The 27176-nt window shown below is 35.2% G+C and overlaps 1 protein-coding gene across 1 annotated transcript; it reads right to left on the bottom strand.

Annotated features, from left to right (window-relative positions):
* Positions 1-3171: 3171 nt before the first annotated feature.
* On the bottom strand, positions 3172-3900 carry LOC150033531 (uncharacterized). The gene is made up of 2 exons (XM_090306440.1): positions 3650-3900; positions 3172-3469 (listed from the first exon to the last, which is right to left on the bottom strand). The coding sequence occupies exons 1-2, from the start codon at positions 3898-3900 to the stop codon at positions 3172-3174; spliced, it is 549 nt and encodes a 182-aa protein (XP_090162566.1).
* Positions 3901-27176: the final 23276 nt, after the last annotated feature.

Raw genomic sequence — 27176 nt, 5'->3', positions numbered from 1 at the left:
AAGACACTGGAAGCTTATATTGAAAAAAAAAATAAAGCACTTTTCTACCTTGAAGATTTCTACCAGAATATGAAATCATAGATAAGTTTTATTTCAAACTTAAAATTTTCTAATCCTATATTGAAAATGATTAGTGACTTTATTTAAATCTCGTGCGATTAATTGCTAACTTAAATATGCATAGTTATTTTATTATAATCTTTTTTTATCTTTATACAATTGTGTGTTCATAGAAAATAGTACTCCCAAGTTGAGCTCCAAGTGTCAGTTTAAAATAATTAAAAAGTTGAACCATGAATTCTAATTTGGGAGTGGATGCTAATGTTGTGGGTGAATATAAACCTCCAAGATAGGCCAAAAATTAGTAAAAGATAAGGGAAAATAAATACTAGATAAAATCGGTATTTAAATCATATCTAGTCCAATTTATTAAGATCAAGAAAGATCCATCTCATCCTTATCGTAAGAGGAAAATGTAAACTCTCTCTCATTCTCCCTATAAATACATATGATAACTTCATATGGGGTAACTTGGCCTGGAACTTGATCTAGGATCTATATTTTAATCAATAATCTAGATTCTAAGAATTTTTTACTTTTCTCTATTATTCAATTTTCTTATTGACTTAAGCATTAGAGCCATTTTTCTTTGTTTTGTAGGTCATCTCTTTCTCTAAATTCCAAATTTATCATTGTTATTATGTGGAGGTCAACTGCATTTTTCTTTGGCCAAAATTTAGCATTAATAGTTAATACTTAACTAGATTTCAATTTTTTAAAACGTTTAAAAATGAGTTTAAATTAATTTTTAGATTTTATTGGTTATTACGTTTGTTTTAAATATAACTACCATCTCTCACATCCTTATAGTCTTTTTTTTTTTTTTTTTTTTTTGGCTATTTTTTAGGTGATTTTAAGATGTATCTTGCAAGGGTTTTTTTCGTCAAAGTGCGATTTAGATATTTGGTTGAAAATTGCATTTAGCTATTTTTCAAAAGAAACGTGGGGTTGCTATTTTTCATGTGGAGATGGTTCGATTTAGCTATTTTTCTTGTTGGCCTAATTAAATTTTTTTGTTTGGATAGTCATAGGAAATAATAATAATAATAATAATAATAATAATAATAATAATAATAATAATAATAATAATAAGAGAATTTGAGTATATAGTAGAATTTTAGATTTCAATTGGAAAAATAGCAAAATCCAAATTTCATAAGAATTTTAGCAAATTGTTGTGGGGCACGTGATCTAACTTTTTCTAATTTCTTATTTGCCATCAATATGATCTATAATACATACATTGTACTTGTTGAAGACTGAGTTATTAACATTTATATATAGTGTAATTATTAACTATTGAGTTATCAATTTTTATCAAAATTTGATAAAATAAAAACCAAAAAGTAAATATATTTTTGCACTTAGATGATTAATCCTTCCAAATTTTCTCCTAAAATATCTCTCTTCAACTAAATCTCTGAATTTGATTAATATATTTTTCATTTAAATAATAACCTCTCATGATTTTTCTCCGCAAGTATCTCATATATCTCTCTCTTTTCTTTGCAAATTTAGTTTTATCTAACTAGTTTTTTATTTGTTTTTGTTACAAGATTCAATATTTATCTAAATCTTTTTCATTTATTTATACATATTGTTATTTATTTGTTTTCATCTTTTTCCAATGTATTTGTTTGTATTCTTATCATGTACTATTTCATATTATATTAATATGAAGTTATGAGATTTAACTAACATATATTTACGTATATAGTATAGTTGTAGTGTGAAGTTATAAGATTTTTAACCATCATGGTAATTAGCTGGTATACATTTGCAAATAAAGTGTAATAGTAATATAAAGTTATTAGATTTAACTGATTTACCTTTATATATACCGCAATTATAATATAAGTTATGAGGTTTTATGTAACACCCCAACCTTTCAAAATAGTTATTTTCAATCAATTCAAATTTAATTATGGATTTTTTTTCTTTCTTATTTATTTTTGGAATAAGTGTGGGTTCGATAAAATCAAAATTTGGGTTAATTTAACTTTAATAAATGTCCAAGATCGGATAAACTAAATTTACAATGGATTAAATTAAATTATTTTAATTTTCAAAATTTTGAATTAGAAATTTTGAATGTGAGTTTCATAATTTTGGAAGTTTAATGTATTTATTTTAATTTAAAATTTTTAGAATTAAAATTGAGTTTACTGGAAAAGATTATCTTATGAAAGATATGAGAAGATATCGATATTGGAATTTAAGATGGAAAAGAGAAATTACTATTATTATTATTATTATTATTATTATTATTATTATTATTATTATATAAACATATTTAAATAAGTTTTTAAGGTTAAAATAACATATAAAAATAAAAGAAAGTTAAAAAAAATTGGAGAAGAAAAACCCTAGTTATCTAACAACCACACAAAACCCTAGCTCCCCCCACTTCTCCTCATTTTGCATGAAGAGCAACAGTCTCTACTTCACACAATCGTCCCTGTCATTCCGTTCGACTACAGTCCACCACACGCCAACGACCACCTCACACCATTGTTTTTACTGAAACCACAGTCGTTGTGGATGTTAGCTTCGATACAATTCCTGAAATTCTTTATTAACGTAACAGTAGGTACAATCGTCTGAAAAAGCAATTAAACGATGAAAAAATTCTTTATTAAATGATAAGAATCAAATGAGACTAATCGGTCGTTTACAATTATTAATCAATCGCTTACCAAACGCTAAACGATCGTTTACAAGTTCCACATGATCACTCAGTATTACTAAACGATCGCTTACTAAATCTTCCGTGATCACTCACCAACTCCTACACGATCGCTTACAAACTATTACATGATTGCTTACCAGTTACTATACGATCGCCTACGAATTGCTATACGATCGCCTACCAAATGCTACACGATCTCCTAGTGGAAGTAGACGATGAGCGGCACACTTCGATGGCTTCTCCAGGACAGCGTCTTCCGAACTCTCACTCTCGAGAGCTTCTCTTCCTCACTTTTGATATTCAGAATTCACTACCCTCTTTTTCCGGTTCATTTTTCTTTTAAACCTCCACTTCTCCCAATGGAATTGGACGTCATCCTTAATCAATTCAACTGCCTCTCCTTTATTCTTTCTTTCTTACTATTACCACATAATTGGGGTCCTATCATTACCTCCCCCTTCCACTTTTACCTTATCTTCACGGTAAAGCTCTGGTTGTCCACCCATTTTCTTTAGCTGCATCACATGAAACACTGAGCGTATCAACACTATTGTTTGAGGGTTCAGCTTGTAAGCTACTGATCCGGCTCTGTCCATTGCCTGATGTGCTCCGTAATACTTGGGAAATAATTTCACATTCTGCTTTTGCGGAACTCCAACATCATGTTGCTCCTTGTCAACAAACTTCCTCACTTTATCTGGAGCCACCCTCAAGTGATTCCTAAGCATGCGCAATGCAGCATCTCTGTCTCACATTTGTTGGCCCAAAGTCGCGTTGGTCGTACAATCATTCCCATAGTAAATCAACATTGGAGGTTTTCGTCCATATACAATCTAAAAAGGGGCCAAGCCAGTAGAAGCATTATATGTAGTGTTACTCCAATAGTTCACCCAATGCTACCAGTTCATCCATTCTTTCAGTCGCTCACTACAGCAGCACCTCCCATTCATTTCCATGCTGCGATTCACCACCTCTGTTTGACCATCCAACTGAGGTTGAGAAACTGAGCTGTGATGGAGTTTGGTACTTGACAGTTGGAACGACTCTTGCCAAAAGTGATTCACAAACTCCTTGTCTTGGTCCAAGACAATGGACTTCGGTACCTCCACATATCGATACACTTCCACAGTCGTTTCTTGTTTAATAGTCATGAATCTTCCACAGATCCATCCCTTTCTTAAATATCAGAATTGGGCCATCATTCTTTTTTTCAAGTCACGACTCTCAGCCTACTTCCGATCGGTACCAGTCTAATGCGATGCCATCGAAATTCACAACTGCCACCATCATCTTCTTAGATTCAGTCAACTTATGAACTTGAAAATAGCGGTCTGCTTTGTATAGCCACACATCTGGATCGCTTCCGCTAAATATCGACATTTCCACTTTCTTGAATTCACTCTGGTCGCCATTCGCTTCTTCACCGGGTGCTTTCACCGAACTATTCGTTCTGCACACCTTTTTGGCATTCGATTCTTTTGCTTCTTCCGTCACCTTTGATTTCTTTGGCCATTCCCATAACATAAGAACCGAACATTGTTTGATGTTTCTCTGCCTGCAATTCCAATCTTTCAATGCTCTTCGTTATTGACGCCAACTTCTCCTCTATGGTTGACACCTTCTATATTTCGACTCTGTATTCAAAGATTTCTTGTTCTATTAACTCCAGTTTCTCTTCAAAACATTTCTGAACCATGCTTGCCCAGGTGATTGCTCTGATACCAATTTTTTAGGATACTAATTTTTGAAATTCTTTATTAATGTAACAGTAGGTACAATCTTCCAGAAAAAGCAATTAAACAAATAACAATTTCTTTATTAAACGATAAGAATCAAACGAGACTAATCGGTCGCTTACAATTGTTAATCAATTGCTTACCAAACGCTAAATGATCATTTACAAGTTCCACACGATCATTCAGTATTACTAAACGATCGCTTACTAAAACTTCCACGATCGCTCACCAACAACTACACAATCGCTTACAAACTATTACACGATCGCTTACCAGTTACTATACGATCTCCTACCAATTGCTATACGATCGCTGAGCTCTGCTACATGATCGTCTAGTGGAAGTAGACGATGAGCGACACACTGCGATGGCTTCTCCACGACAACGTCTTTCGAACTCCCACACTCGAGAGCTCCTCTTCCTCACTTTTGATATTCAGAATTCACTACCCTCTCTTTCTATTTCCTTTTTCTTTTAATCCTCCACTTCTCCCAATGGAATTGGATATCATCCTTAACCAACTCAACCGCCTCTCCTCTATTCTTTCTTTCTTGATATTGCCACATAATTGGGGTCCTATCATCTTCCTATCTCATTCGCTCTCTTTTTCTTATTTCCTCTCACTCTTAAGATATCTTTTCCACCACTATTTATCATACACCATCGCTGCTACCGCCGTGTGGTCATAAGAGGAATCAACCAGTAGTGTTTAGGTGATATTTAGGTGATTATCAGGGACTCTTTTGTAGTTTTTGTTAAAGTTTTGGTTTTTCTGTGATATGATTGATTTCAATTAAATTAAGGATTATTTTGGAGTTTGGTGGTAATTTTGGTTGCTTTCTAACAAAGGGAGTTCGAGGACGTTTGATTTAAACGTAAAACAATATTACAGTGTATTTGCATAATATTGTAGTGTATTTGCATTGAATTAGCTTTTCTGGATTTGATTTTGTTTATGATGCATGATTTTATTAGGTTTAATGTGCAGGGTAATTTGGATATTTGCTAATTAGTATTTTTGTTTTAAAAAATCCTTTTTCTATTTTTACGATTTTGAAAACTTTTTACTATTTTTTTCAAATGAAATTTTAAAATTTATTATTTATCTCGTTAACCCTAAAAAATGATAGTTTTCTTTTGTAATTACATTAGTATCAAATGACATATAATTTGAAAAACCATATTATTTAATCAAAATAAATTTACTTATTCAATTAAATTACAAATATCGTCAAAATTGTCCAATGAAAAATCAAAAAAATATTAAAAAAATATAAAAGAACAACTCTAAATGTCTAAACTAAAATAAACTCAAAAATTGAAGAAACATTACTTAAAATAATAATAATAAACCTAAAAATTGAAAAAAAAAATCAACTGGATCAAAATGAAATCTTCCTTTGTTATTGTCTTCCATTTTCCAATTCAATTTTAAAAAATTCCTTAATATTAAAACATTGGTTCACTAACTTCTGCCACGTATTTAATTGTTATCGGATCGTTATTTAATTATTATTTAATACTAAGTCCTTTGTGATTGTTATTTGATTGTCATATACTTAATACTAAGTAGTCTTTTTAAAAAAAAAATTATATATGATTATTATTTCATTTCTATTTAATAATAAATAGTTTTTTATTTCTATCTTATTACTGTCTTATTGAGCAACAGAAAAATATTTTCTTTCCTTTTTATTTAGGGATATTTATAATCGATTTAATGTGCGTGCTAGTGGTTTTCAGTGAATTATCAAGTATTGGAAGCCAAAAGAACCAAATTCAACAAATCTACAAGAAATTTGAATAAAAACTCAAAATGCCCAAAAACATGACAGCACTACAACGCTAGGCCGGTGCTGCCCTGGTGCAAAAACCCGAGAGGGCCTAAAAATCGAAGTTGACAACACAATAGCCAGCGTTTCGATGCCTTATCAAAACTCAGCACTGCGTTGTGGCAAAGCTAGGCCATTCGAGCGCATATTTTGACAGTGTCGCGGTGCTATCTTAGAGCACCGGATTGCTAGCTTTCCTATTTTAAATTTGATATTTTTGGTAAAATCTTGTGCACCAAGTTTTAATTCTCTATAAATTTGGAGGCTGATCAGTAGTTTAGGGTACGAAGTTCAGAATTCTAAAGGTGAGAAATTAGCCCTAAGAAAGATAGAGAGCGTGAGAAAATCATATTTGGAGACCATTCGAGATCCTAGTGTGCTTTTAAGGCGAGATTGGCGAATTCCATTAAAGAGGGAGCATTACGAGAGTAAAACTTCTCTAATTCCTTGATCCTTCTTTATTTTTATGCTAGAAAATTTATATACAAATATGTATTTGAGAGTCATGAGTGGCAAAACTCTCTAGTTTTAGGGTGTTATTGAATTTACTTATGAGATTAGGTTAGTATTTAGTGCTTTCATGGATATTGTTGAATGTCATGCTTTTCAATATTATTATACTAAAATATTTTGATTGGCCTTCAATGAATGTTAGATTAAATATTCAATTCGATAAGTTGTATGTTTAATCAGATGTAAAACGTAGGATTTCTGTTCACCTTTCATGCAAATAGTTAGGAAATAGTAAAAGTTGTTGATGACAATGCTCAATGCTGTTAGTCTTAATTTGATTTCAAGAAGTTAGTTATCATTTAAAATTGTATGAGAAAATATTGTTTTTTTATAGAAAATAATTTCATGTTATTCATACAAGATTCCATGATTAATCTAAATATGACTTAGTGGAATTTATAATGAAATCAACACCCTAGAACACTTTTAAGTTTGAAACTTTCATCTTGTTTTTCTACATTTACTTTGTTTTCAATGTTCCAATTAATCAAACTCGATTTCTATTCCTTAACTAAAATTGATACGATTCTAAAATAGATATGCAAAAAATTTTAATTTAATCCCCGAGGATGATACTTTACCTCTTATGCTATTTTAATTACTATAATCTGACCATGTGCACTTGTGTGCTTGCAGCAAGTTCTGGCATCGTTGCAAGATATTAAATATAATAATTTTTGTTTAATATTTAAGAATTAGAGATATTATAGACTAAGGTTTTTTTTTTTTAATCTTGGTTAGTGTTTTCTCTTATGCATATCCCGTGATAAAAACATTACTCTATTGTCTATTGATTACAAGATCGAACGTAGTTCTAGGAGGAATCTAAGAACGAGAAAATAAGCAACTGGGAAGATGGCTAGAGAAATGGAAAAGGCTATTAGAGATTACTTACAACCATCCCTATCTATAGCTCAACCCAAGATTGTTCATGTACCCATCAATGCAAACAATTTTGGTTGAAACTGGGGTTGATTCAAACGACTAGGGAGAATGATTTTAGAGGATGCTCTATTGAAGATCTTCATAAGTATCTTAGATCTTTTATTGAAATTTGTGGGGCAATTAAGATTAATGGAGTTACTGATGATGTTATAAGATTAAGACTGTTTTCTTTCTCTCTACAGGAAAGGTTAAATATTATCTTCTTGAATAGCATTACCATTTGGGAGGAGCTAGCCCAAGTATTCCTAAAAAAATAGTTCCCACTGTCAAGAAATCTAATTTGAAGTCAGAAATTCTTACTTTTTTTCAACGTTCAAAGTTTGAGAAAGGTACAAAGATCTTCTTAGAAGATGCCCACAGTATGGATACCCAAATTGGTTGCAAATTTAACTTTTCTACGATGGGTTGAATAGCAACAATAAGTCCATCCTTGATGCTACTGCTGAGGGATCTATTTTATCAAAAATTGTCACAGAGGCCTATGCAATCTTAGAAGACATGGCCATTACAAGCTATAACTGACCAAGCGAGATGGCCTCTACAACCAAAGCAGATAGAATATATGAAGTCGATGAGGTAAGTGTCATTAAAGCTCAATTGACCACTATTACTAACACTTTGAATAAATTGTCTACAGGTGGTCAAGCATTAAATTCACCATCCATAGTTTCTCAAGTAGCTCTGGTAGCTGAAACTTCCTCTCAACAAACTTGGGACACAAAAAATTGGGACGACAATTTATGTTGACAGAGGACACTATAGAGGCCAACAACAAATTTCCACATATTACAACCCAGATTTGAGAAATCATGAGAACTTTTCTTATGCTAACAATAAGGCTATTTTGTTGGCACCCCTAGTTCTTCTGGTGCAAGTCCATCAAATGCAGAAAATAAATCATCTCTAGAGGAGTTGTTGATGGAATTTGTTAAAGAATATAGAGGAAGAACCACTCTTTGGAGAACACAGTTCAAAGTCATGGGAAGTCAATTAAAAATATAGAGGTACAACTCAGTCAAATTGCCACATCCCTTTAGACAATGCAAAAAGGTAAATTCTCTAGTTTTTCTTAGAAAAATTCAAAGGAAGAGTACAAAGCCTTGACCTTGAGAAGTGGAAAAAAGCTAGTCATACCCTTGGTTGATGAAGATGATGAACCACTTAAGCAAGAAGTGGATGTGTTAAACGATAAACCAAGCAAGGAATGTAAACCTAAGGAAGTTGTTGGGGAAGAGAAAGTTGTGAAACCCAGATTTCCATTTTTCCTACTTAAGCAGGTGATTAACGGATTAACTAGGTGAAAGTTAAATCCTATGTTAAAGGGAAGGAAATTTCTAAGTATTAAGTAGATTTTCCTTGAATAATTTAAGTTGAGCTTTAACTGGTAAAATTGTAATGAAATTTTCCTAAGTGTAAAGTCAAAAAGGAACCTTGCATTTAGAGACATTAACGCATAAGATGAGAGGAAAGGCGACCTGCGTTTGTAGGGATGAACGCATGATTGGCCGAAGTTTAGGCAAAAGGCATTGCCAAGATTTGCTCATGCGTTGGGTATGCGTGAGCAAGAGCAGAAAAGGCGAGGTGTTGTGTACAAGGCACTGGGTAGACAATTTTCTAGTAGGTGAGCGGTGCAATAAGGTGGGCGATCGTGTAATGATTGCACGGAGATAAACAACACTCGTAGTAGCTAAGAGCGAGATCGTTGAGAGCGCTGAGAGTGAGATCGTTGAGAGCAAGATCATTGAGAGTGAGATCATTGAGAGCGAGATCAGCGAGAGTGAGATCATTAAGATCAGTGAGAGCGAGATCATTGAGAGCGAGATGTGTCGAGCAGGCACACCCGTGCGCTGAGCGCACTGTCGAAGGGGTGCACCATGCGTTGCGCGCACCTGCCGAGTAGCGATGCCTCATGCGTTGCATGCACCTGTCGAGTGCCCATGCGCACACACGTCGAGGTTGCCATGCGCTGCCAAGTGAGCCAAGCGCGCAGCCTATGTCGTGTGTCCATGCAGCCGTGCGAGCGAGCGAGCAGCACAAGCCGCACGCCCATGCATCCGTGCACTCGGTCAAACTTCAAAGTGCCGCGCGCAGCTCATGCATCGAGCAGCCAAGCTCACCTATGTGATGGTGACCAGTACCATGCGCCCATGCCAAGCAAGCCGTGCAAGTGAGCCATGCATTGAGGAAGTAAAGGTCACCCTATGCGTTGGTGATGGCTAGCTTTTGCGACGGCTAAATTGGATTGCGATGGTAGTGAGTTGGCTTGCTATGCGTTGATTATAGGCTATGCGTTGATTATGGACTATGCGTTGAACATCCAAGAGTTTAACACATATAAAGGATGAAATCACATAGAAAACGTCATCAAACATGTGTCTTCTTGGGAGGAAACCTTAGGACTTAAGGATTTGAGGTGCAGGCTTGAGGAGACATGCAAATTTGGTCTCATGCGTTGGCATTGTAGAAGAAAGACATCCAACACTTGCATGGATCCAACCTTACATTGGTAGACACCTCAAGCAAGAGGTGGAAAGGGTTGTAGGTTGGCATATCTTTAAGAGTAACACATGGAGGAGGAGGTGTCGACCTTGGAGAAGGTTTGGACGCCTATAAATAGGGCCAAAAGAATTTATTTTCAGAACAGAACTCAAAATACATTTAAAAATAATGGGAAGTTGAGTAAACATTGCGTTGAGAGCAAAATCCATGCGTTGAGCATAGAGCTTCAAAGAGGACGCATTGGATAGTGAAGTCTGGAAAATAGCATCAACTTGGGACGAGAAGTTCTCCCAGAATACTCGTGCATTTGATGTAATTACAAAGCCATCTAAAAGCTAAAAGAGTCTAGTTTTCATGGTGGGGCTGCTGGAGAAGAAGCTCTAAGGAATCGGGCTGGAGAATGAGGAAAATATAGAGGGGTCGAGCTGTCGGATAAGCTGGGCCAGTATTGATTTTTTAATGTTTCTAGCCAAACCACTAGAATTTATGAGCTAAGATTTTATGGTAAGCTTTCTGAGATATTTTAGAGTATTTTTGTAAAAGGAAGTAACTCAAGATAAAGCCTAGAACTATGAGTAGTTTGAGCTTTAAGTTGAATATGGAATTTAGGGTTCAAAAGAGGAGCCCGAGAAAACCAAGGAACTTCTAAAGAGAAAAGTTCCTAAAGCGACTAAGGTGAGTGGTAAATTCTTCCCTTGTTGTTTTTTGCATATTGTAAATGAATATTCTGTAGGTTATGTATGATAACTGGGATGGTCAGGGGGTCTAAAGACCCAGAACCTGAGCCCAGAGTAAATCCCTACAGGATGGTCAGGGGATCGAGGAGTCTAGTGCCTGAGCCTGTGGGATTGAGAATCCTTGAAGTGGGATGGTCAGAAGGTTGACGGGCCTAGTTTCTGAGCCCATGATAGGTGGAGTTATGTGCACATAGGCTGGTATTACTGTTATGATATTATGTGGTAAACATGTGTAGGTGGAATGGTGAAAAGCTTTATGCTTTTGTTGGAGGTTCACTTGGAAACCTCATGTTGGTTGTAATTGTGTCACCACTCACTGAGATTTGTAAAAGCTCATTCCGTTATTTCATGTTTTTCTTCCCAGGTAGCAAAAGGTGAGGAGTTCCAGGGTGCTGCTAAGGTTAAGGTCTACCACATGCCACAGATACACTCCCAAAGGGTTTTACAGTTGGTTGTTATTATAAACTTTGTTGTTAAGTCTTGGAGTTGTATAAACGTTACAGTGTATAATATAAAATGGGCCTAAAAGGCATTCCGCTGTATATGAGTTATATCTTGGTATCAGAGTTATTTCCGCAAGAGTTATTAGGCAGTAAGTGTCAGCCTAAGGGTTGATAACTGTTGTCAATCACGCCCTTTCTCAGGCTCGAAGGGTAGTCTGGGGCGGGGTGTGACAAAAGTGCAAATAGAGGAACAGGTAAAGGAGTTAGAATCATCTTCAGGTAAGTCTTCTAACCCTATACTTTTTGTAGTTAATACTTTCCACATCTTCAAAGGTTTTAGAAAAAAGAAAGTAGATGCTCAATTTTCTAAATTTCTAGAGATGTTTAACAAATTGCATACTAACATCCCTTTCGCTGAAGATCTAGAACAAATGCGCAATTATGTAAAATTAATGAAAGATGTTTTGTCTAAAAAGAAGAAGTTTGGGCAATATAAGATTGCCACAAAAGTTAAAGGATCCAGGGAGTTTTAATATTCCTTGTACTATAGGTACTTTGATTGTTAATAGAGTTTTGTGTGATCTTGGTGCTTCCACTAATTTGATGCCTTTATCTGTTTATAGAAAGCTTTACATTTGAGAAGTGCAATCTTCTATAATTTCCTTACAACTAATTGATAAATTTTTGGCTTATCCTAAAGGTATTGTTGAGGATGTTTTAGTTAAGGTTGACAAGTTTATCTTTCGTGTAGATTTTGTAGTCTTGGATATGGATGAGGACTTAGAACTTTCTATCATTTTAGGGTGCCCATTCTTGGCTACTAGGAGAGTTCTAATTGATGTCCAATAAGGTAAACTGACTCTAAGAGTAAATGAGGAAAAAGTTGTCTTTGATATTTACAAATCCTTGAGTCATCATGATGAGATTAAGACTTGCCATGTGATAGATGTGATAGATAAAATTGTCTTGGAGCTAGGAGTGCAACAAAAACCAAAAAAATCGAAGAAAAAAAAACTAATCCAAATCGATCCAATGGTTTGGTTTCGTTTTTAATATCAAATTGGACATCTTGGTTTATATTTGGAGAAAACCAAAAGGTATCAGTTTGGATTGATTTTTTATTAGAAAAACCTATCAAACCAAACCAATTCAGTAGTATATATACACCCTTAAAAGTAAACTAATTTTAGTATTTTAATTACGATGGTGTATGTATATTTGTTGTTTAGAAAAAGAAATAAATTATTATGGAGCTTGTATGCTTTTTATTTAGAAAAGTGCAAAGAAAAAAGTGTCAAATTTTAATTTATGAAAAAAGAAATGAACCCAATTTAATTTTAAACTAGCAAAAAGGACCAATTCAAAAAAAGTGGTAATAAAAATACAATTAGTAGAAAAAAGGAAAATGTCAAAAACTGAGAACCAAACTAATAATAAACCAATCTCAGATAGATAGTGATAGAAGATAAATAGAGATAAAACTCTATCTCTGTCTATCTCAGATAGTCAATGATAGACATTGAACACTAATATCTGTTTCTATAGTTTCTATATGGTTTGCACTTTCTTTAGTTGAGTGGATCTATTCATAACTCTAAATTGAGACAGACAGAGATGAGATAGATAATGATAGAGCGCTATCTTTGTCTATCTCAGATAGACAGTGATAGACATCAATAGTAAATACTAATATCTATTTCTATCATTTCTATATGATTTGCAACTTATATTTGCTTAGTTGTGTGGATCTATTATTGATACATTTGAATTGAGATAGACAGAGATAGAGGGCTATTTCTGTCTTTTTGAGATAGACAGTTATAGACTGCAATAGTAAACACTAATATTTGTTTACTATATGGTTTGCACTCTATATTTGTTTAGAGATGAGATAGACAGTTATAGAGCACCATCTCCGTCTATCTGAGATAGACAAAGTTAGAGCACTATCTCCGTCTATCTCATATAGACAGTGATAGACTTCAATGGTAAACATTAATATTCTTTCTATAGTTTCTACATGGTTTGCACTCTAATATTTGTTTAATTGAGTGTTATTATTGACAACTTTGAATTGAGTTCTATTTGAGATAGAAAGAGATAGTGCTCTATCTTTTTCTATCTCGGATAGATAGAGATAGTGCTCTATCTCTGTATATCTCGGATAGAAAAAATAGATATTGTTAAATATTATTGATAGTTATCTTAATAGTTGTTGGTGTTATTCAAATTTTACTTTCTAACATATTGTTAAATATATCTTTTTAATAGGCAGAACATGAATTGATAATGGAAAATGAGAACAGACACTTAAGAGTTACGATCTAGTTTAGTGTAGATGTCTTAAATTTGATAAGAACAAAGTTAGATGATTTTTTTTTTTTAAAAAAAAAATGACCCATTTGGACACTTTCTTAATACTAAAATGGCCAAAATACCCAACCAATTGCTCAACTACCTAGTAAGAAAACAATGTTATGAAAAGAAGCCAAATGTCCTTGCATTTAACTTCAATGGCCATATAGAAGAATTTGGGTTGAAGGAATTTTGTTTATAATTGGATTGAAAGGACACAAATTTCCTCAATTAGATTTAGGCCAAAGAAAAGTGTCTAAATATAGTAATACTTTTTTTCTTCATGACGATCATTTAACTAGGAGAGATGTAGAAAGAACTTGCAAAGCATTGTGTAATGAGGAGGAAGAGTTGTTGAAAATTAAATTAGCCAATCTCTACATCCTAGAAGCTCTTTTAATCCTCAAGCAACAACACAACCATGTAAATTTCAAATATCTAGACATTTTGGATGATGAACATGTCTTCAAAGACTATCCTTCGAGAAGATTGCCTTACAACCTAACCTATCAATTTTTAATAGAGCATCATATTCTGAGAACGATGTTGTCTACCTTCAAGGATTCCCATTAACATTAGTTTATCAAACTTTTGAGACAATCCCAAAACTTTCTGATTTAGTGTTGGATTTGGAAGGAAAGGCCAATAGAAAATAGTAGAAGAACAAAAACCTTTAAAACAGGGCCAAGAAGAAATCAAAACAATGTTGAGATCAATTATGGAAATCCTGAATTGTAGACTCCCATTAGAAAATATTCTACAACAACAAGAGCATGAAGAAGGTATTGGAAAAAAAAAAAAAGCGCCTTCTCTTAGCCTTTGGTACACCTCAAGAGATTGGGGTAGCGGAAAGGAGAAATAAAGCATTGATGGACATGTTTCGTTCGATGAATAGTTATGCTCAGTTCCTAATTCTTTTTTAGGACATGTAGTAGAGACTACTGTGTATATCTTGAACATGGTTTCCTCGAAAAGTGTTTCAGAAACACCTTATGAGTTATGGAGAGGACATAAAGGTAATCTACGTCACTTCAAGATTTGGGGATGTCCAGCACATGCATTGGTATAGAACCCAAAGAAACTAGAACGTCGTTCGAAAGTATACCTATTTGTAGGCTACCCAAAAGCGAAAAAAGATGGTTTATTTTATGATCCTCAAGATGAAAAAGTATTTGTATCGACTACTGCAACATTCTTAGAGGAAGACCACATAAAGAATCATCAACATTGCAGTAAGCTAGTATTAGATGAAATGTCCACGGAAGCTATAGACAAATCAACAAAGATTGTTGACCAAGCTGGTCTTTTAATAAGAGTTGTTGATGAAACTGGTACTTCACATACTTCTCAATAGTTTGAGTGCCTCGACATAGTGGGAGGATTGTTCGACAGCCTGACTGTTACATGAGTTTGACAAAAACTCAGGTCATTATACCTGATGATGGCTTAGAGGATCCATTAACTTTTAAACAGACAATGGAAGATGTGAATAGACATTAGTAGATAAAAGTCATAGATCTTGAAATGGAGTCTATGTACTTCGATTCAGTCTAGGAACTTATAGATCAATCAGAAGGGATAAAACCTATTGGTTGCAAATGGATTTACAAGAGAAAACGAGACCAAGCTAGTAAGGTACAGACCTACGAAGCTAGACTCGTGACAAAAGGGTTTACCCTAAGAGAGGGGATGGACTATGAAGAAACCATCTCTTCGGTTGCCATGATCAAGTCTATTAGGATCCTCTTATCCATTTCTGCATTTTATGATTATGAAATTGATAGCACCAAAAATGTGTTATTTTCCTCTTCTTAATTCTAGGTTGTTACTATGTTTAATGTGTTTATTTAGTGATTTTATAGTTATCGAAAATCTTTGACGTAGAATCAGTCGTTAGGAGCTATTAAGCTAATTTGAGCAAACGAACTTCAAAAGGACATGAAAGGATGAATGTCCCCTAGCGAAGCATTGCGCAATGCTACAAGGCAATAGTTGTGTTCGATTCAGAATCGATGTCATTAATTCAACTCCAAATCCAAACAAAAGAAAATTTATAAAATCACTGAACTACTCCTATTACTATAAAAACGTAGCAAGAGTGGTAAGTGTGGGGTCGAATCACAAAGAAACGAATAATTAATTTCTTTTTGGGTTAGATTTGACCGTGGAAAAATAGTAAAAACGGGGTTTGGGATTTTGGTTTTAAAATTGAAAACATGAAAAAAAAAGTTGCAAGGGATATATGAAACATTAATGGATTCATCTAATTCTCGGATCAAGTAGACATTCAATGTAATTTAAATCGTTGTTTTCCATCAAAGTATCATGTTATCAAATTATGTATGCATAGCTACACAATTGATTTGAATTAACTAATCTCTACAAAGACCGATAATCAATTAATTTGAAACCAATCAAGCGTTCTAGTTCGTAATTAAAGCTGGAAAGACCGTGCCCTAACTAACCTTCATGCTTCTAGATGTAATTGGATCCTTAGTGACCATAAAAATCTAGAAACACATGCATTAAGATTTAAGATTCAACTATGTTGATTAAGTTTCAAGATAGCCATGTTTAAATAATCAATTTATTCTTTCAACTTTGATTAAACGTGCGATGCAAAGATTCAAGGTCAGCTTATACACCGCATACTCATCTAATCGATGCTACAAGGGTAAACTCAAAGCATGGACGATTACAAGGATACGTACGAGCTTGAATTTAACTAGGTAAGATATGCGATCATGATAGGAGCGTCAATCCAACACACAAAAGAAAATCTAAATCATGCAAGATTCAAAGAAAAATATAATTCTAATTTTGAAGCACAAGATTGGATAGAAAACTCATCAAATCACAAGAATGCTTGATCCAAGAACTAAACGAAAGAATTGCCTCATCGATTCATAGATAAACCAACGAGATACATCCAACACACGTCCATAATCCGAAAATAAAATAAAAACTAACCTAAGGATATTGAAAACATAAAGGAAAAGGGAGAAGTCAAGGTCTCTCCTCGGCCTCAATTGAAGAACAAATCAATTTTTAGCATATTTCGACCTAAAAGAGGATTGTTTATAGGAAAAATCAGAACAGTGTCACGATGCTACATTGCAATGATGATGCAGTTGAAGGGGAGCGTCAAGCTAGAAGTCCAATGTAAGGCCTGACAGTCTCTCGCGTGCGAGCTTCGTTCTCTGTCCATCAAAGATCGCAGCATTGCAACAATGGGGAGCATTGCAACGCTACCCATTTTTTCCATAAATGTTAGGGTTGGAGCATTGCATTGCATTGAGACAGCAACACTGATGAATCTCCGGAGCACTGCGACACTAGGTGCAAGTGATACTAGGAGCAACGTTGCAATGCTCCCTTGCACTCCAAGGTACTGCCTCCAAGTGTTAGATGAGCATCAGACTTAGGTAAATCAAGAGCGTTATGATGCTCTGACGGGGCATTTTGTTCTTTTCAAGTCCTTTGAAGCTCGGATGATCAAATCAACTCCAAATTACTTCAAATTAACCCTGATCGGCTTCAAATCCCTACTTCTACATCTTGGTTGCTCAATACCTACAAAATAGGAAAAATAATCACATAAAATCCACTAATGGGATAGGAATAATAGCTCTTTTTTAGAGCTATCAAACACCCCCAACTTAATTCTTGCTCATCCCGTGCAAGGTAGAAACACACAATCAAATAGAATGTAAAATAATTAAAGATATGCTAGCTTAATTCGCAAGATTGTTACTCCAGTCTCAACAGTCAATTTGAATGAAATTTGTAATCAAGAACAAAATTCAATTATGATCAATCAATAAAGCACAAGTTTAAGAATGGTTCTTAATCTATTCATGCATGAGTGAGCCTAGAGTTTTTCTAGTTAAGCTTGCACAGCCCGGAAGAGTTTTAAAAGGTCCTCATCCCATTTTCCCCTATTTTGGTTCGGTTATCAACCTCGAACATACCACACTTGCAAAAAAAAAAAAAAAAAAAAAAAAAAAAAAGAGGGCGGCACTAAGACAAGGGTGCCTAACACACAAATAAAAAAAAAAAAAAAAGGCATTTATTTTATCTAGAAGGCTAGCTTTCACACCCCACCATCGGGAACCTATCACTCTTTTCTCATGGGCCCTAACTTGACATGGTAGAGGTAGCTTTTTTCACCTCTATCCATGTATACACACATTATTTTTGGCAGACACATCGATTTATGCCTTATTTTCTCATTTTGCATTTTTTTTTCAACAGACTTTCTCTTTTTTATTTTTTTTCCTTTTCTTTATTCACAGTAGGCCCTATTTTATCCACTTTTCTAGTTTTGCTCTAAAACAAGCATAGTTACTCTTAAGTCAAAGGTGGACCTTTTAAGGTGACAACATAAATACAAACCAGATTACCCAATTCTAAGCATGCAAAAATTTAATTTCGCAAAACAATGATTTAAAGATGCATGAGAGATAAGAATTTTTTTTTTAAATTGGGCTAAAATCATGATCATATTGTACTAAAGTTATTTCATGCAAATTTTATTATAGAAAGAGTGCGTCATAAACTATTATGATAACAATAGAGCCAATAAGCTAACAAGGCAATCAAAGCACACAACATTATTCGAGCACAGTGCTCAAGGACATTATCCCCAGTGTATCTCAAGTAAAGCTCAAAAACGAAAAAATTCAAGGGAACAGAAAACCTCCCCCGAAAACATTGTCACGCATGGGATGGTAGTGTTCGGGCTCGCCTCTCAAAAAGATGCTCCTCTCTTCTAGGTCATCCCTACAAAACAAAAAAAAAATGAAGCTAATCTAGAATACAAATAAAGAAAGCAATAAACTTTTATCACCTGGCTCCCTCCAGGACGGGAAAATTTTTAACGTCGATCGCTCGACGTGGCTTGTCCCCTTTCAAGGTACAAAGAAATTCTCTTATTCCTCTGATCTCTTCTTGGATGAGTCGATATAGCCTGGTAAGGCTATAAGATGCTTTATCTTTTGAAGAGAACAAGATAGGTTGAATTTAGAATTTTTAATTTTTATAAAAGGGAATAAAATAAAAGACTCAAGGACTGACTCAACTAAAGAACAAAGGCTCTGACTCAAATGACTCAACTAACTCTTGAGAACAAGAAGAACAAAACTAAAAGATATACCATATACCATATGGCAGAACAAGGCGAGATTTTTCAACCTCTAACTCTACCACTTGGACATCGATGGGTTTAGGCTCAGATTCTCCATAGTCTTCACAAACTGATTCTAAACATGGCATGTTATCCTCCAACTCATCCTCAATGTCGACATAGATTACTTCATCGTTGCACACCTTGGTGATGTTATAAGATGTGTGTAACAGGTGTTCTCATCCTCTCTCAACTGAATCAGAAGTTTGAGTGACCGAGTCTCTCAAACTTTGAAGATTAGCTCCAACCTCAGTTTGAAAACTAAAGCTCTCTTGGAGGTCGCGGATCTTCTACTCAAAAACAATATTATTAATAGCAAGTTGTCTAATCACATCTTCTAATGACATACCTGAGTCGGCGGTGGGAAAATGCATCGTCATTTCAAATGTGGTAGGGTGTGAATCATAGTGGAACTAGTCCTATCCTAGGTTTCCATAGCCATAAGACTCCTCACATCTAGGCCGATGAAAATCGTCATCCATATAACTTGGATACCCTTCCATGGAGTTGTCTCGTGGCATAGGGTTCCACTACATACTTGGGCATGCTTGCTCAAGCTGATCAGTTCTACATGTTTGTACCTGCTGCGGGTTACCTGCAACCAACTAACTAACCAAACAAGTTAACTCAGCAAGTTGACCTCGAAGGTCACAAACCTTGTCACTAAGTCGAGATGCTCCACTCGATTGTTCCTATACTTGTTGATGATATCTGTCCATGCTTAAAATATTGACACAAAGGAAAAAAAATCAAAATCAAAAGAATACTATAACTAGAAGTTTAACTAACGAAACGTCAATGGCTTCCCTAGCAACGGCACCATTTTTGTTCGACTCAGAATCGATATCGTTAATTCGACTCTAAACCGAAACAAAAGAAAATTTATAAAATCACCGAACTACTCATATTACTATAAAAACGTAGCAAGAGTGGTAAGTGCGGGGTCAAACACAGAGAAGCGAAGAATTAATTTCTTTTTGGGTTAGATTTGAACGTGGAAAAACAGAAAAAACGAGGATATCCATGTTCAAATAATCAATTTATTCTTTCAATCTAGACTAAACATGTGATGCAGAGATTCAAGGTCAGCCTATACACCTAAGCATGCTCATCTAATCGATGCTACAAGGGTAAGCTCAATGCATGGACGATTATAAGGATACGTGCAAGCTTGAATTTAACTAGCTAAGATATGCGATCATGATAAGGGCATCAATCCAACACACAAAAGCAAATCTAAATCATGCAAGATTTAAAGAAAAACATAATTCTAATTTAAAGCACAAGATTGGATAGAAAACTCATCAAATCACAAGAATGCTCGATCCAAGAACTAAACGAAAGAATTACCTCATCGATTTATAGACAAACCAATGAGATACATCCAACACACGTCCATAATCCAAAAATAAAATGAAAACTAACCTAAGGATACTAAAAACATAAAGGAAAAGGAAGAAGTCAAGGCCTCTCCTCAACCTCCATTGAAGAACAATACAATTTTCAGCATATTTTAACCTAAAACCATTAAGGATTATTTATAGGGAAAATCGAGATAGCGTCGCAATGCTAAAAATAGCATTGCAACACTGATGCGATTGAAGGGGAGCGTCAAGCTGGAAGTCCTATTCCTAATAGTCTCTCGTGCATACACTTCATTCTCTATCCGTCAAAGATTGTAGCATTGCAACGCTGATGGGGAGCATTGTAACACTACCCATTCTGACCACAAGCGTAAGGGTTGGAGCGTTGTGTGGCATTGTGACAGTGGCATTGATGAATCTCCAGAGCGTTGCGATGCTAGAGGCAGCGTTGCAACGCTCCCCTGCATTCCAAGCTACTTCCTCCAAGCATCATGTGGGCGTCAGAATTAGGCAAATCAAAATGATGCTCTAGCGTGGCATTTTGGTCTTTTCAAGTCTTTTGAAGCCCGGATACTCAAACCAACTCCAAATTATTTCAAATTAACCCAATCAGCTTCAAATTCTCAATTTTACCTATTGGTTGCTCGATATCTACAAAAATGGAAAAATAAACACATAAAATCCACTAACGAGCCCAAATTAAGCTAAGAATAATGGCTCTTTCTTAGAGCTATCAAGCTACCTATTTAGTGAAGAAACGGGGCAATGGCTACATGTAGCATTGCATCACTCTGATATTTGGTGGACATGCACGCAAGGCTTATAGTAGCATAATGCTGCATGGTAGTATATAGTTCTCTTCAATAGCTCTTTCCCCACTCTTCTCTCTTCCCCTTTCTTCTTTGAGTGTTTTTTTAGTAGTTAATCGAGTAGATATCGGATTGTAGCTTTTCATTCTCCATGGTAAGTTAAGATGTTCTTATGTACCCTAAGCGAAATGACATCTATTTTGTAATGATGCCCCAGCGAGGCAAGACAAAAGTCAATGGTGGGGTGATCAGATGCCCTTTCACTAGAATGAGACATTCTCAACCATTAGACAGAAACAACTGTTATAACTGACTCTAACAGCCACCATTTTTTGGTCCAGAATATCTTAAACTTTAACAATTTCACATAAGTGTAACCCCTCTTTTTATGCCCTAGAGTCCCACCTTGATGCACCCACCGTAGGGAAAAAGTAGATTAGGACAAGAGTCTAAAGCGACCTTATCCTGTACAGGAGATCAGATAAAGAGTCAAGCAAAATTGTCATCCTTTAGGGGGACACTCTTAGGATGCCTCGAGGCAATGCACAAAAAGTTATCCAACCTAATGAGAGAGACCATGGAATATGTTGTCACATGTCCCGCTCCCACTTACTATGAACATTCTCTCCATTCACCTTAGTATTGACCTACTCAAACACCACCCTTTAGGGGAACACTCCCAGGGTGCCTCAAGGCCAAGGATAGATCTCACGGTGTGAACTTTAGGGAGAAATGTGTAGAGATTTAAGTGAAGTATCATATACCTCAAGTACCTTCCACTGAATGTTCTACCTAAGGATTCATCAACTTAGACAATCTGGCTACTGATTTTATCTAAGTGTAAATTTAATTTGCTAAAAAACAACTCTTTCTTTTGATAACTAAACAAGTTCGAATCAAGTCAACAAACAATGCGGGCAACAGCGAAAATTTAGGGGTGTATTCTTCCTTATCTTTATTTCAAATTTTGCGCTATCGCATCGCATGTTAGTATTAAAAGTTTTATCACCGCATCTTCTTTGATTACTGCAATCATTTGACATAGATAAATTTAGTAAGTTATCGCATGTTGTTTCTTTGTCAAGTATGATTTCAATGATGAAAAACATGCTTCTATTTATTTCGTATATACTAGAGTCATCTTAACTTTAAGATAGTCACCTCATAAAATATAGAAGTTAGGGGTTTGCTAGCTTTCTTTCAAACTCTCTTTGTGAAACTTTCTAAGAACATCGCATCACTTATAAATCTGTTGGCAATGAGGACATTGCCGCATTTTAAATTTGAGAGTGAGGTATTTATTTTCGACCATGCTATTTTTTTTTTAAAAAAAGGGGAAAGTTTTGAGAATAACAACTCCACTGTCAACGCAATGGGGAAACCCACATTGATAAGAGTTAAGTTATGAAAGGCAATTACCTGTAGTTGGATGTCCGCATGACACACATGGGGGGCAAGCCAAAACTAAAGTAAGTCACCAGGATCAATGCATAAATAAATGACCGCTACTTTGCTGCCAAAAAGGTATGAGTTTAGTTTGAGAAAGAGCGCATTGCTCGTAATTGGATATCCGCATGACACACGTGGGGGCAAGCCAAAACAAAGGCAAGGCACTTGGATTAGTGCAAGGTCAGAAAAAAAAATAACAATGACAAGAAATATGCGAGGATAAAATCATTTGACACCCCGGTGAATTTTTTTTTCTTTTTGAAATAAATTATGCGATGTTCCGGAAATTAGTAAAGTCCTTTTGAAGGTTAAGCTTGTAGTCCCTAGGTCTTAGAAATATTTTAAGAAGAGACTTGAACAAGACTTAAGGAAACTTTGGTATATAGGATTTGAACGAAGTATCCTTGAGAAATCTAGGAAAAGAACATTATGGTTGACTTGCTAAAAGAAGTCTTTAGCTTATGCTTGAGGACAAGCATTGTTTAAATTTGGGGGTGTGATAACGGGCAGAAATGACATTATCATCGTGCTAAGTTCTTAAAATAATGTTGGCTTGCGTTGATAAAATATGTTACATTGCATCCAAAAAGCATTAGATTCATAATATTGTGGTCGCATGTGTTCATCATATTAGAACAGTTGATTTTTGTGTTTTTGTGTTGAATATGCGATGACGCAAGGCGAAAATTACGATCATAGAAAATCATTGTTCGAGCGCTGCATTACTGCAAGGCTTTGCGGTGACCGTGTTCGCAAATATTCACCCAAGAAGGATTGTCGCAACTTGGTCAGCGCAACATCATGGGTGCATCTGGGTGAAAGGCTAATTAATCGCAATGGGACAAAAAGCTGATGATAGTCGAATCTGAATTAAGTTGACAGTCGATAACAATCACAAGTACATTCAACTTTTCGGTGACAAATATTCGGTGCATCAGTCAGGAATTAAAGCAGTCCCATCTGTACAATAATGAGAGAGAAGCCGACTTTCATCCTGGATGTTTTATAAATACCAAGGGCATCCTTCAGAAAAGGGGTTAATCAGTTTACGAGTTCACCATCTTACAAGTTAGCTTGGTTCTTAGATTTTCTTTACTTCAAGGCGGACATGAGAGGAGAAGGTTGTGCCGACAGATCGTTCCGATAAGCTTGGGAGAGTGTCGGAAGCTTCAAGGACAGAAAGAGGGTCAATGCTTGTGGAAGCAGGAACATCTTTGGAACCAAGTAGAGATTTGCAGTGTAAAAGCCTCGGTCAATAAGGAATTGCTACGAAGCACTCTAGCTTTAACTTCCATTGTTATTTTATACTCCACTCATTTATCGAAATGGAATCTACTTCTCTATTTCTGTTCACTCTCTATTATTTACGCATGAGTAGCTAAATCTGTTGAATGGGTTGAGAAGCATTTAGCTAGCACAACTAGGGAATCTTCATTCTATGCGATTATCTTATATTATGTATGCTTCATTCGTCCATTAGATATACTCGGGAGGGTAGTCTAAGGACAGGATCTAGGCTTGGGAAGGTCAGGTTAGAATCTAGGCTCGGGAGAGTCAAATTAGAATGCATAATCAAGAAATAAGAGCTTAAGAATAAGCACTATTTTTTATCAACGCATCGCATGCATCCTAGAGATAGGATATGATTGTATGCGGCCAACTTGCCTTTATGCATTTTGCATCATCGCATAGGAAAAGAGTAGACTTAAGGATAAGTTCTATGGACACTTTTGCATTCAACACATGTGTCTTAGACTTAGAGCATCACTTTTTCACTGGAAAATGACTTGTTGTGCATTGTTGTAGCATGATCGCATAGTCTGACTCATTCCCAAGTAACGCTAGCCAAAGATCTTCTCAACCCATTCATCCGCATACTCAGTGCATCTATCACACAACTGACTTTTCTCAAATCTGCCACATTTTTTTATTGTTTATTAACTCAATCACAACAAACCCAAAATTAATTGAGTTACCGGTTACCGCAAAGTTTTCATAAAAATTACCATTGCAATCTGTTTTCCCAAGTCCCTGAGTTCGACCCTGGACTTACTAGGAAACTCAGTAGAATTTACAATTGGATTCCACTGAGGAAACTTGAGTGTACAATGCAATATCACCATCGCATATCATCCATAATTCACTTCATAAAATCAAGCATCAGGTTCCTAGGTAGTGGTGTTTCGTTTCCGTCAACTTAAATACCCTAGTCTAGACAGAGCCCCCCTTAGACAAAAGGTCCCTTATAGATAGATTTTATAAATATTTAATTTTTTATTAGTCAATTTAATTCTATTAAACTGATTAAAAGATTAAATTTAGGTTTTTAATCTCAATAGAACCGTGATCTTAGGTCTATCTTAATCAAATTTTAAAACTCTTTTAAAACATGATTCAAGCCTAAGTTTGCATGCATGTCTTTCTTATTGATTTTAGTTCTAATTTCCATTATAACTCTAAAAGGAAACAACTAAAATCATCCACATTGCTAAGCTAGACTAGGTATTTATAACTCTTATAAATTAACCTATGTGTCATGCTTCATACAATGTTCATTTGTTACTATATATAACTCCTATATAAGTTGTAATGAACTAAGCATACATGCTTTCATACACCCTTATACTATAACATTTATAATATAAAGATGATGCATGTATATGCTTAATGCATGCATAAATATAACTCTTATATTATATGATACATGAGCATATTTTAAAGGAATTTAATCATGCAAGCCACTATATTAGAACTCTTACAATATAAAGAGGATGCATGAATAAATGCATAACCTATGGTTGGATTTAAAACTATATGGCATAGTATATGACATATAATTTAAACATACATCTCATGTACATTCAAGAAAATTAATGGACTGGGATGATTAGCCTAAAAAACCAAAAAATAAAAGCTATCTATTACATAAACCATCGAGTAAACTGGTTCAAATAGGCGAACCAGGTCTTGAACCGCCCGGGCGAAACCTCGCTCCCTGATCGTGTAGCTTTTCCTTATGATCATCTAGTAAAGTTGGTGGAGTAACCACAATCGTGTAGCAATGATTGAGTACCTTTGACTATGCAATGAAGCATGAAGGCCACCCGATCGTGCAATGCACCGAGAATAACACCTGCATAAATGATTGAGTAGACGACAACTATATGATGAAACATGATCATCTAGACGATTGAGGAGCAAGTGTCGAGTAAATCTTACCGAATGATCGAGTAGCCAGTGACTATACGATGAAGCATGCTGGTCTACACGATCATTTAGTGTGCGTGCCTACCATGCAACGAGTATCCCATAGTCAGCGATCGTTTACCCCCAACGTTTACATGATCGAGTAGCCAACGCAACATGACCGAGTAAACTCTTTACTTAATCGTGTAGTATCAGCCATACGATCGTTTAGTAAATGCTACACGATCAAGTTAGAACTTTTGTACTCAATTGTTTAGTCAAATCTAAACAATTGTTTAGCTTGGGCTACACAATCTGACCAACCTTTGGTTTTCTTCTTCCTCGAAGTACACTGCATCTACATGCCTTGAAGCTTCATCACGAGTGGCTCTTACAAACTCAAACTCTTTGAATACAGACTCGATAGCAAGTTAATATGCCCAAAAACACAGGGGACCTTACAAATTAACTTTTAAATGTAAAAGAAAGCAAGAAATAGAGGCAATCATCCCAGAAACTCCATTAATTTTCATCCACAAACATAATGTAGACATGCTTAAAACCCACCAAGAATGTAAATGCAATTCAATACATCAATGGATTTGGAATATCAGAACAACGTGGCTCTGCTACCAATTGAAGGAACTCTGATTCAAGAGAACCAATGAGTAGAAGTAAGATCTTTCCAAGCCCATTGTGTAAGAATAAAGCATTTACAAATATACAACCACAGTTATGCATTATAGAGAAAATTAGGGCATGCTTTCTTAACTTAAAAACAAAGGGAATCGAGTGACATGCCTTTGAAGAACTCTTCTTCATGTATTCCCTCGATCTACATTGGTTAGGTGTCCCAACAAAGTTTAATTATCATGAACGCAACAAACAACCAGTATAATCACGAACTGTCTGATCCTCGAATGACAACCCTAGACACTACCACTCGGTTACCTTGGTATTCTCAGAGTGAGAATCCAAGAGGTGTGGGCTCTGTGTGAATTTGGTAGAGGGAAAAAAGATGTATACGATCAAGTTAAACAATCGAGTAAATGGGAGAATGTGTTAGTCTATCGTATAGACACTAGATACGTGATCGTCTAGTAATGAGGAGCAATCGTCTAGCAAACTCACTTGGTCGTTTACTCTCCCGAAAGGGCTATCGTATAGCTTTCTTTCATTCGATCGATTGGCATGTAATAATGCTGCGAATATCCAAAAAATGAAAAATCTTTTCATTTTATTCTTTAGTTATTAAAACTAAAAATAACCTTCTACTTGCACGGTTAATGGAGAAAAGAAAATAACCAACTAACAATTATCTCATAATTGTTTTTGTTATAAATAAATATAATAACTAATTTATTATATTATATT

This window comes from Benincasa hispida, chromosome 10 (assembly GCF_027475165.1).
Source record: "Benincasa hispida cultivar pf3 chromosome 10, pf3_genome.v1.1, whole genome shotgun sequence".
Taxonomy (NCBI): domain Eukaryota; kingdom Viridiplantae; phylum Streptophyta; class Magnoliopsida; order Cucurbitales; family Cucurbitaceae; genus Benincasa; species Benincasa hispida.
Note: the sequence above shows the minus strand (reverse complement) of the source record. Positions and strands in the feature narration are given on the sequence as shown.

Excerpts from the sequence above, each read along its gene's own strand:
- LOC150033531 (XM_090306440.1), bottom strand. The coding sequence starts at position 3,900 with ATGACTATTAAACAAGAAACGACTGTGGAAGTGTATCGATATGTGGAG. Across the intron at positions 3,470-3,649 it reads CTGAAAGAATGGATGAACTG|GAATCACTTGAGGGTGGCTC; the intron begins GTAGCATTGGGT and ends GCGCATGCTTAG.